The following is a 12,495-nucleotide window of genomic DNA, read 5'->3' on the forward strand; positions in this document are numbered from 1 at the left end:
AAAGGAGCTCTGGTAGCGTAGTGCTTACGAATCGGGCTGCAAGCCGCAAGGTCAGCAGTTCAAAACTACCAGTTGTTCCGCGGGAGAAAGATGAGGCTTTCTGCTCCCATAAAGATTTACAGCCTCGGAAACCCTGTAGAGGGTCACTGTGATTCGGAACCGACTCCACGGCACATAACAACAACAACATATATATGGAGTCCTGGTGTGGCACTGTGGGCTAATGCATCAGCCTGCAAAGTTGTTTGAACTGCAAGGACGGGGTTCAAGCTCACCAGCTGCTCATTGGAAACCCTGTACAGGGTCGCGGAATTGACTCGACAGCACTTAACAACAATATATATATTTAGAGAGAGAGAGAGAGAGAGTCCTAGTGTGGCGCTGTGGGTTGCCAGACTGCAAAGCCGTTTGAACTGCAAGGTCGGCAGTTCAAGCTCACCAGTCGCTCCTTGGAAACCCTATATAGGGTCGCTATGGGTCAGAACCGACTCAATGGCACTTAACAATAACGATAGCAACATACACATTTTATATATGTGATGTATATATATGCTGGTGTGGCAGTGGGGGTTAATGAACTGGACTGCAAAGTCAGTTTGATCAGCAAAGTTGGTGGTTCAAACTCAATAGCCACTCCTCAGAAACCCTATACAGGGTCATGATGGGTTGGAACCAACTCGACGGAACTTAACAACAACAATAACAATAGATGTGTGTGTGTGTGTTTGTGTGCATTTCTGTCTGTCATAGAGAAGAAATTGAGAGGGACTTGTTCCCTCCAAAGCCTTAGGAAAACAGTCAAGGTAGGCTTTGCACTTGCTAGTCCTTCAAAAACAGACTGTCTTCTTCTCTTCTCCCTCTACAGAACCAAATCCTTCCCATATTCTGTAATGTTTTAATGTTTCAAACATTTTCTTTTGGTATCCCAACATTTGTGACTGTGGAAGGGATTCCACAGCAGTGAAGTAAAGAGGGCAGTTCAGTGCGTATGAGTGTATTTTCTTATAAAGAGGTCTCCGAGCAGCTTATATGAATGAGCAGGAGATTTTACCACAAAGGATTTCCTTTCTGTCTCATTTGGCCAGAGTAGAAGAGCAGCTGGGAGCACAGCTCTGCCCTCACGTACTGGCCTGGCCAGATGCACTCTGTTCTGACTCATGCTCCTCTGGGCAGGCCACAGACTAGACTTCAATATGCATAGCACCTAGCAAGTCCAGAGTGACCACCCAGAAGTCCTAAGTCCTAGGCATGGTACCCTCTGGACTCACAGAGCTGTTAAGAGACTAAGCACTTCAATCCTCATAGCAGGTGTGACACAGGTCACGCACATGAGGATAAGGAAATATTGTTATACGCTTAGAGCACTGGCTTGGAGACACAATTCAATTTCATTCTTGCCTAGCTTTTTACTGGCTGTGTAAACTTGGAGAAGATGCCAGTGTTGCCAAGTTTTTTCACCTGTAAAATGGAGGGGATTGTAATCATTGTAATGAAACAAAATACGATAGGATGAGTGTAAAGCTGATGCTCTCCCATGTAAACTATCACTCAATTCACACACCAAAAAAAATTTTTTTAAATGAGTATAAACGTTGTTGTGGGAATCCAGAGAGGTAATGGCTGTAAAGTTCTTATTAATGGGTATTAATTAACTATAATTAACTGGTATTTGATAAGTGGGTAAATTATGGCCCATCACAGTCATTATTACTCTGTGAAGAGACAGGGACTGTGTCTGGGGTGTAGGGAGGAAGCCTATGGAGGGGAAAGACCTTACCTGTCTTGTGTTCAGTAAATATTTGTTGAATGCATGAATCAGATGGAATTTGGACCTTACAGAATATGGGAAGCATTTGGTTCTGTGGAGGAAGAAGAAAAGGAGACAGTCTGTTTTGAAGGACTAGCAAGTGCAAAGCCTACCTTGATGGTCTTCCTAAGATTTTGGAGGGAACAAGCGCCTCTCCACCTCTCCTTTATAACAGACACAGAAACCCAGACACACACTCCACACACACGTAAACACACATACTCTCATGCATATATCATCCTATACAAACAGACAGACACACTTCACACAGATACAAACAGACCCTCAGACACACAGAGACATATAGACATAAGACAGATGCATGTGCAGACACTTAAACACACACACCACAAACACATACAGAGCTATGCATGCACACATATACACAGTGACCCCTCTGCGCTAGTCCTTTCTTTTCCCTGTTTTCTGCATCCTGAAGGTCACCTGACTCCACCTTTCATTCATGTTTCGGGGGCGGGGGGGCAGGAACTCTGACCTACAGCAAGACAGGGGCAGTGGCAGGATGCCTCGGCCACTGCCGTGGGTGTATACTGGATTTCAGCTCTGTGGCCAGCATGGCCATTCCTGGATGGGTCTTCTGAGCTCCCCTAGCAGTGCCTCCCCTCCTGGTTCAGCTAGGGGTGCTGAGAATCAGGACTGCTCTTCTGGAAGGCTGTGCTGCTGCCATACAGCAAGAGAGATACTGTTAGGGAAAGGCTCTGTGAATTAATAAAGTTGGTCCAGCCCACTTGCCATCTCCCTGATGTGAAGCCGCCAGGGCTGATGATAAATAGCAGTAACTTTCCTGCTCTGCATTATGCATTATATACTGGAATTCTAGCCCTGCCTCCTGCGGTGGGAAAAGACAGAAGGGGTCTGGTCCAGGTCAGGGTTACACCTCAAGCCCTTTTCTGGCTCCCCTCTTTCCAGGTATGTTGGTGGCATGGGTTCTGTGACATCAATGCGGGTTGTAAAGATCCAGGACCAAGGCTGGAAAGCATAGCCTGGCAGCTTTCCTTCGGCTCTGTGTGGAAAGACACCAGGGCCAAATACCATTACTCTGGGCCCACATATTTTCCACCACCTTGCAGGACTTGTAAAGCCAGACCTGGCTTTAGACAGTAAAGGCACTGGAGAGGAGAAATGGATCCCTGGGCACCTAGATAATGATTCTGTTCAGCCTCGTGGTTCTTTTGCATCCTGGCTAGACAGGGACTTGGGGCCCTCAGGTCTCTGGATCCCTTCCTGCCAGCCCCTTCCAACCCAGCACCACCCTCCCTCTCTGGTCCAGTATACATCTTTCTCTGCATGGCCCTCAGAGTATTTCTCATACAGGGTCTCAAGCACACTCCTGTCTCTTGGTGGTCCTGGATGGAAAAAGTGGAATCAGTCATGAAGGCTTTTGAGTTCCTTGCTCAGTAATTTTGGACATTAGGTCGGTAGTTCAAATCTACTGGATTTTCCTTGGAAACCCTATACAGGGTTGCTATGAGTTGGAACCAAATCAACGGCACTTAACGAAAACAATATATAACAACATATAGGCAATCAGTTAAGCACTTGGCTACTAACTGAAAGGCTGGCAGTTTGAACCCACCCAGAGGCTCCTTGGAGATAAAGCAATCTGCTTCTGAAGGTCATAGCCATGAAAACTTATGGAGAGCAGTTTTCTGCATATAGATGGGGTCGGCATGAGTTGGAATCAACTTGATGGCAACTATTTGGTAGTCTAGGCAAAGACTAGTCAGTCAATTGGGCAACACTAGGTTTGTGTTGTAGAAAGAACTCTTTGGGTACTGGGACTATGGAAGATGAGTGAAGGGTGAGAGATGGAGGCAGGGACTCAGCGAGAAAACATTGCAAGTACTGGTGATGGCCCCATGAGGGGGCTGGAAGTGAAAAAGGGAGGTTCAATAGTATCTGGAAGCCCGTAAGAACACCATCATTCCTTCAGGATACTTCATAGTCTTCTTTTTCAGCTTGACCTCTTGAGACCCCCTGTCCTTCTGCACAATCCCTCGGACTCTGAGGCCTGAGTGTGATGCTGGGACTTTTCAGCTCAGTGTCTGAGGAGAGAAAGGAAAGGAGAGGAGAGGGCCCACATGGCAGTAAAGCAGCGCCATCCTAGCCCTTCAACCTCTTATACTTCTTCCTCATCATCATGCTCCTAACACTTAACCTTTCCCTCCCCTTTCTCCTCCCTGTCCCAACTACCTCAGTCTCTCTTTCACTCACTGCCACAGCAATATGGGTCTCCAAGGGGCTCAAGTCATTCAGAATTCTTCATTTTCTAATTATGACCAAGTGATGGTACTCAACCTCACTTCCTCTGGTCCCCAGGATGCTCCTCACTTTTAGGCAGGCCTGGGTCCTGCACACAGTACACTCCACACACGGCCTTCTTCCCACTTCCTCCCCAGGCCCTACCTCTTTGGGATTTTCAAACAGAGGAATGATTAACCCTGATGCAATGTGGCACCACCAACCTGAACTTCAGTCCGTCTGAAACTTCAGTCCTATTCAGAGATGAATGGGGGGTACAAATACACACAGATGCATGCATACACATGCTTTGGACTAAAACACTAAAATTCTTCTTAACATAAAAAAGTGATACTTCAAAGAGCAGTCCTCTCTTGCGGTCTTATAGTAAGACTCTTGTGGGAGGAGGCTGTTCGTCCTCTGCTTTCCAGGTTCTTTGGTGTAGAGTGTGGGAGAGTCTCCAGGAGTCTTTAACATGTACTTTGATTACTCCAAGACACATCTACTTTACGCAGAAGGCTCCTGCAGCCCCACTATAAATGTGCCTCCCAGGATATAGCACTGTTTGACTGTGGCCTTAATTGATGTCAGCTTCTGTGTACTTGTCAGGAGAACTAAGCAGAGGTGGGCGAGCAAAGCCAGACCTGTAGTCACTGAAGAGGCATGTGTTGATCAGTGCCTCTCCACGGTCAGACCAGGAAAGTAACCCCTCTCCTTCTATGCCTCCCTCTTCCCAGAACATGAATATCCAGGTGGAGGACATCCGGATCCGAGCCATCCTCTCAACCTACCGCAAGCGCACCCCAGTGACAGAGGGCTATGTGGAAGTGAAGGTGGGCAAGTCCTGGAAGCAAATCTGTGACAAGCACTGGACAGCGCAGAATGCCCATGTGGTCTGCGGCATGTTCGGCTTCCCCGGGGAAAAGACATACAACACCAAAGTATACAAGTAAGAGGACTGTGTGGAAGCTGGTGGTTTGCTGGGCTCTTGCCCTGCCGTCTTCACCGGGGTTCGCTACAAAAGTAGAACCGGTGATAGATGGATATAAACTAGTGGTGCAGTAGTGAAGCACTCAGCTGCTGATTGAAAGGTTGGTAGTTGGAACTCACAAGCCACTCCATAGTAGAAAAGAACTGGTGATCTGGTCCAGTAAAGATCCCCAAACCAAAACCAAACCCACGGCTCTCAAGTGGATTCCAACTCAGAGTGACCTTGTATAGGGTTTCCATAGCTGGAAATCTTTACAGAAGCAGCCCGCTACATCATTTTCCCACAGAGTGGCTGGTGGGTTTGAACTGATGACTTTATGGTTAGCAGTCTTGTACTTATCCTACAACACCATTATAGCCTAGAAAATCCTACATTCTGCTCTATCCTCTAGGGTCACTATGAATTACAACCAACATGACAGCACCTAATAACAACAATATACATATGCGTGTGTGTTGTTGTTAAAGTGCCATCTAGTCAGTTCCAAAGCATAGCAACCCTGTATAGTATTTCTGAAGAGCAGCTGGTGGGTTTGAACTACCGACCTGTGGTTCATAGTCCAGTGCTGATCCACAGTACCACACCAGAAGTCCATATATATTGTTGTTTTTGCAATCCTGTGCTTATCCAACAATGCCACACCATATATATATATAAAAGAGAGACAGAGAGACACAGAGATTTACTCCAAGTCTAAAATCCATAGATCAGACAATTGGCTGGCGATTCCTGCTGGCCCAAGAGATTATGAGGAGTTGGCAAGTCCCAAATCTATAGGTCAGGTGACAGGAAGAACGCAGAGTAGAAAGAGAGAGCAATTTCTTCTATAATACCTATTTATCGGCTAGAGGCAGAACAATCCTAAGGAACGCCCCTTTTAACTGATTCATTGATTACATTTCATTAGATTACACTATGGAACAGCAATTAGCCTGCTGCTCAGCCAAACCACTGGGAACACAAGCCAAGACAAGTTGACATAAAATTAGCCATTACACTCTGTCTTGTTAAAAGACTGGGCTGCATGCAGAGGTGAGTCTTTTCCAAACGAGCCACAGACGGGCCAACTGCCTACACAGGCAGTCCATTCAAAGGTCATCGAGATGCTGTCCTTATCTTTGAGGATCTCACATTTGTGTTGAGGAGACATACTCTAAACAAATGGTGGGATTGAATGAGGTCAGGGGGATGGCAGAGGTGAAGTACAAAGTGCTGTCTGCCCAGAAAAATCTCATCTCTTGGGGCTCACCGAAAGCTCTGTGGCCATGTAAGACTAGAAAGGAACTGAGAAGGCTGTCAATCACTTAAAAAGAAATGTTCTCTTGCCCTCACTCAGCTTAATATTCTGAGAAATCATGAAATGTCAGCAATTGCTAGGCAATTATGAAATGGATTAATTTAATCCAGTTGCGCAAACCTCAATTATATTTTACAATATTGTTATGGTTTCCAAGGATAATATCAAGGGGGCAGAAAGTAACGGGACTTCAGATAATCTGACCCAAGGGTTGTTCCATGAAGGAATTTCAGGCACAAAGATGGGGCAGTGGGAATTTACTTAGTTGGTAATAAGCTCTTCCTGCCTCCTCTTAATAATGGCAAAATAATAGCTCATGTTTATTTTGGCTGCAACAATGGACTCAAACATAGCATTGGTTATGAGGATGACGCAGGACCAGACATTGTTTTGTTCTGTTGTATATAACATCCCCATGACTCAAGACAAGCTTGACAACATCGACCAACACAACGTTGTTTACTGAGCGCTTGCCATGACACCTCTCTTGGTCATTGAATTCTCGCAGCACTGTGAAACAGGGTTCTCGTTTAACGTGAAGGAAACGAAATCAGAGTGGAGTTGTGCCACTAGTCCATGGCAGGTCTTAAACTCAGGCACAGGTGATTCAGTTACAGGGTTACACTCCTAAAAAGTGTAGCCTCACAAGCCTGTCATCTTTTTCCTTTCAAGACAGAGGAAACATGTGGAAAGGGAGGTAGCTTCCAAGTCTGAGCATGCCCCAGCTTGCCCTCCAGCTCTTGAGGACCCAGGGCCCATTGCATCCCTCCCTTGGGCCCTGCCCTGTCTGGCTGTTGGCCTGGTGCTAATAAACCCTATCAGACTTTGACAGTGCCCCCAGCCACCATGTGGGAGTGCTGCCAGCAGAGATTCCCCCTCCCAGCCAGGGATGATCACTATGGTGGTTTCCACTCCTATCCTGCCCCAGACATGGGCCAGACCTTCCTGTTTGCACCAGGGGTCTCCATTCTATGAAGGCTTTGGAGAACCTCATAGCAGCTGGTTAATTCTTTCCCTTGTGACAAATCTTCTCAGATTTTCCTACTCTCTGGCTGCCAAGAAAAGCAAACACCCTCTCCTAACAAGCTTCCGACAGGGCTAGCCCAGCTAGAGCCCCTCAGCCTGGCCACTGCTCTGAACTCAATCCATTGCTGGGACCAGGGAGGCTTCCTGCAACCAGGAAAGCAGAATGAAGTGCCAGAGATGGGACGTGCTGGGCTTGTTCAGATGGTATTTGAAAGCGGTTTCTTAATAGTGGACATCCAGAGTTCTTTTCCTGATTTGAGGAGGCAAATCTGACGTTTGTAGCTGGGCCCCAGTGTAATCCTCTCACGTGCTGGGTTTGAAACCACCCCTTCAATCAGCTCCTCCCATCCCCTCATCTGTGGCTTTGCCTTTTCCAATCAGGGCAGGAAAAGACTTCGAAGGCTGGGAGGCATCCAAGGCTGGGGTTCTCTGCTGAGATGATTAGCAGATGCTGCTGGAAACTAACTCCTCCTCCCAGCCTCTAGCTGGAGACAGCGGAGCAGGAGGATGGGTGGGAAGACTTTTCAGCTTGTCTCTGACGTTTTGTGCTATCTGAGACTCTTGGGTCCCTGGAAAGGAAAGAGAAAGTTCAGTTGAACCCTCTGAGGAGCCATAGTGAAGTGAAAGGGTACACTCAAAAGACTTTCTGTGACTTGGTTGTGTGTTGTTAGGGGCTGAGATGGTTGTTAGAGGATTTGTTAGCAAAGAGCAAAGACTCGACACACTGAGGCCTCAGAGACCACCAGTCCAGGTCCTTAAGTCTTTACAGAAGGATATCAAGGGCTAAGGGGAAAGATTCAGGGATCCCACTGCCATCTCCTTGCAGAACCCAAATCTACTCTCAGAAGAGTTGCCTCCACCTTCAAACCCTGCTCCAGCTCAACTCTTCACTGAAAGTAGAGCCTACTCAAGAAGCTTCTACCTTCCCACCCACCTCAGGGCTTGCTTGGGGAGTCTGGTAACTGAGGTGGGCCCCTGGACGAGTTTCTCAGTGAGCCCTGACTGGGAAGTTAAGGATAACAGAGACCTGAAAACCAAAGGAGGGCCAGCCGGCAGGCACCCTGCGTGGTCCCTGTATCAAAGGCATTTTAATTCTGGCTTCTGGTTGCATCTTTTTTTTCTATTTCCCTCTGAGGCACGAGAAGTGGCCTCCCAGAAAAACACTGCCCACTTGAGGATTGAAATGGTTTTAAAAGTCATTTTTACCTGAAGTCGGGGTTATTAATCTCCATGTATCTGTTGGACCTTCAAAGACTTCACAGTCTTAAAATTCACCTGGACATTGACTGTGACCCTCTGTCCTTGGGTCTTCCTCACGGCATGGCCCTTCTAGTGCTGGCTCACTCTGCTAGCCTGAAGCTCTGGTGTTTTTTCATCAACCTCAGAATTGCCCCCAAGACTGGCAACTCAACTCTCCTCAGAGTCTCTTTTCTCCCTGATCAGAGGATTCCAGGGGGTTTATCCCACAGCTCCATGCTGGTTCAAACCAGTCCATTGATGGCTGACGAAACAAAATGAAAACATCTGAATTTTTAAAAATTGGGGTGAACTGGAATGTGGAAAATGATGTGTCAAAACTCTGGAATGGGAGACTCAGAAAAGGCATACCGAGCCCTTTCAGGAGCGTGATGTGGGAGATTGGATTATTGCCAGAGCTGTGGAGAGCAGCACACATTCAAAGTGACTCAGCCGACTGCCATCATTGTTTCCAACTGTATGGGTCAAGAGATTTGACGGCTATGCCACTCATATTCTGCCCTTGTTTTCTAAGACAAAGTTAAATATCTGCAGGGCATCAACGTGTAATTTTCACCATTCGGATTACCATCTTGGTTCTCCCACTTTTTACAAATGTAGATCTGTTCTGGTTTTACTTTGTATACCATGATTGAACTGGGAAGATCTGGTATGAAGCCCTGGTTTCTCTGCATTTACTATGAAGTGCCTCTGCCTTTACAGATTCTCCTAAGAGTGCAGTCAGGGGCTCCTTATTGAAAGCTTCTCTCTGGGGTTTGACTTTAGACTAGAGAACTGCAGGTGTATCTTGAAACTAATTGAGTTTCAGCTTCAGGGTTCCATCCCTGGGGGCGTTGGGATATTTGTATTCTTTTTTTGTTCTTTTTAAAATTGCATTCCGAGGGAGAAAGATGAGGCTTTCTGCTCCCATAAAGATTTACAGCCTTGGAAACCCTATGCAGGGTCACTATGAGCCGGCTCAACGGCATACCACTATCACCACCACCAAAGTTGGATTCCAATTTTATCTAAACTTTACTGTTATTAATGTTTGTTGTCCAATCAATTCGGACTCATAGAGAGCCTATAAAACACAGTAGAACTATTCCTACTAGAACTAGTAGGGTTTCCTAAACTGTAATCTTGATAGGAACAGATTGCCAGATCTTTTATCCCATGGATCTGCTAGTAAATTCAAATCATCTGGTAGTGTAGTGGTTACGAATTGTCTGCGAACCGCAAGGTCAGCAGTTCGAAACTACCAGCTGTTCCGCAGGAGAAAGACGAGGCGAGCTGCTCCCATAAAGAATTACAGCCTCAGAAACCCTGTACAGGGTCGCTATGAGTCGGAACCGACTCCCAGGCACACAGCCGCCACCACGTTTTGTTAGCAACCAAGTGCTTAACTGTTATGCCACCAGGGTTCCTTATCTAAGCTTCCAAACCAAACTCACTATGGTGGTGGTTGGTGGTTATGTGCCATGGAGTCTGAACTGACTCATAGTGACCCTGTACAGGGTTGTCGAGGCTGTAAATCTTGACGGGAGCAGAAAGCCTCATCTTTCTCCCGCAGAACAGCTGGTAGTTTCGAACTTCTGACCTTGTGGTTCACAGCCCAATTTGTAACCACTACACTACCAGCGCTCCATTCAGACTCATAGGACAGAGAACTGCCCCCACAGGGTTTCCAAAGCTGTGATCTTTATGCGCATCCTGGTGTGGCACTGTGGGTTAATGTGCTGGGCTGCAAAGTCTGTTTGAACTGCAAGGTCAGCGGTTCAAGCTTACCAGCCGCTCCTTGGAAACCCTACACAGCGTCACCATGGGTCGGAACCGACTCAGCAGCACTTAACAACAACAACAATCTTAATGCAATCAGACTGTGACATCTTTCTCCCACAGAGCTGCTGATGGGTTCACACTGCAGTCACCAGGATTTCTGTCTAAGCTTCATCCATTGCCGGTGGAAACCATTAGAGCTTTTCACTTTGAGTTGACTCAGGAAGAACTAGTATCTGGCAAAGTAGAGGATCAGTGAGAAAGCGGAAGACCCCCCTACAACAAGATGTTGTTAAGTGCCATAGAGTCAATTCCGACCCATAGTGACCCTGTATGGGGTTTCCAAGGAGTAGCTGGTGAGCTGGAACAACCAATCTTGCAGTTCAAACAGCTTTGCAGTCTGACACAATAGCCCACACCAGGACTTGGACTGACACAAATCTGACTACAATTGTAAGGATGGTGCAGGACCATGGTGCAGGACCAGGCAGTGTTTTGTTCTGTTGTGTATAGGGTCGCTATGAGTTAGAACCAACTGGACAGCACCAAACAACAACAGTAGTTTATACCAGCCAAAGGTCAAAACAGCTCTTTCACAAGCAGATTTCCTGCTTAGCCAAAGGTTGTTCTCTTCTCCAGGCCTGAAGTGGGCTGTCCACCCATCCTCCACAGCTCCTCACATCTGCATCCCACCCCAGGGCCTGTCCAAAGTGAATCCGTGCTGGATTGGGGGAGGGCAGGCGCTCCCTGATGGAGGCCTGTGGTGGGTCACAGCGCATTCCTGTGAGCTGATGTAAGAGGGAAGTAGGGCTGCCTTGGGAAGGAAGCAGCGCCATCTTTGGGCAGCTCTGTGTTTTCTGTGTATTTGCTCTGTATTCAAAGCTCTGTACATCTGTTCTCTAGGAGAGGATGGTGTTAATTGAAAGCTGGAAGCAAAAAGATCTTCTTGAGCCAAGTGCAGACTGTTGAGATTTCATCAGCGCTTTCCCAGCTGATATCCCCAGAGTGTTCTCCAGCCCAGTTGTGGGGGTGTCCTGAGGAACAAACTGTAGTTTGCATTTCCAAGTGCAAAGGCTTTACCGGAAGTTAGGAGGGCAGTGGTTTTTGGGTTATTAATAGTTATCTTGAGTAGTTCTGTACACTAAACTGTAGCTATGATGAGCACAGAAACCAAAACCAGTTGTTGTGCAGTTGGCTCCAACCCATAGTGTTTCCATGTGTGTCAGAGAAGAGCTGTGCTCCATACGGTTTTCAGTGGCTGATTTCTCAGAAGTAAATCTCCAGGCTTTTCTCTCAAGGCACTTCTGGGTAGACTTGGCTCCATTCTCTTAGCAGCCAAATGTGTTAACTGTTGGCACCACCCGGGACTCCTGGGTGAACCTATATCCTGAATTGTCCAGGCTATTCCTTATTTGAAATATTCTGTGTCATTGTGCTCACAGGTCTACTATAATTATTCCAAGTCTCAATTTTTGGTTAAGGAAGGAGAATGATGACGTTTGTAGGATTCGCCCCTCTGCTATGTTCACATCCCATTCACTCTGAGACAAAGCAACTGCTTCCAGGCCTACTTGACCATCAGGGATGAACCCTTGCTTTTGTCCCCTCCAGGGGTCAGTTGTGCTGCCTGCATTCTCTCTGAGATCTCCCTGGGATCTGCAAGGAGGGACCCCCAAATAGTCCCCAAAGGGCTATGACAGCATGAGAAGATGGGTGTCCTTCCTGCCCTCCTCCCTCACCAACGTTTACGGCCCAGCCCAAGTCCTCTTCTTCTGTCCATATGGTCATCCCTCATCACAGCAGCCCATTTTAGAACTGACATCTTTTTGCACTGCATATTTATATTCTTAAATTATTATTATTATTTTCTTTATTATACTTCGTTAGTCCTTTCATGCCGAGATTATAAACTGCCTGAGGGCAGCAAGTCCTGTCTACATCTTCTGGATCCTACCTCCCATAGATCCTGCCAGCATAGACTGCATGATCAGTAAATGCTTGGAGGTGGCAGAGATCTGTGAAGCAGGCCTAGCTCCAGCATGCATTGGACGGCCCAGTGCATATTCGTGGAAGACATGAGGCATGGGTGCCATGATG

The 12,495-nt window shown here is 46.9% G+C and overlaps 1 protein-coding gene across 1 annotated transcript in view; it reads left to right on the forward strand.

Annotated features, from left to right (window-relative positions):
• LOXL2 (lysyl oxidase-like 2) overlaps positions 1-12,495 on the forward strand; it is a 98,887-nt gene that overhangs the window by 29,206 nt on the left and 57,186 nt on the right. The window contains 1 exon segment of the mRNA XM_006878198.1: positions 4,807-5,018. Coding sequence (XP_006878260.1) covers positions 4,807-5,018 — 212 coding nt within the window.

Source organism: Chrysochloris asiatica, unplaced genomic scaffold (assembly GCF_000296735.1).
Source record: "Chrysochloris asiatica unplaced genomic scaffold, ChrAsi1.0 scaffold00064, whole genome shotgun sequence".
NCBI classification, from domain to species: Eukaryota; Metazoa; Chordata; class Mammalia; order Afrosoricida; family Chrysochloridae; genus Chrysochloris; species Chrysochloris asiatica.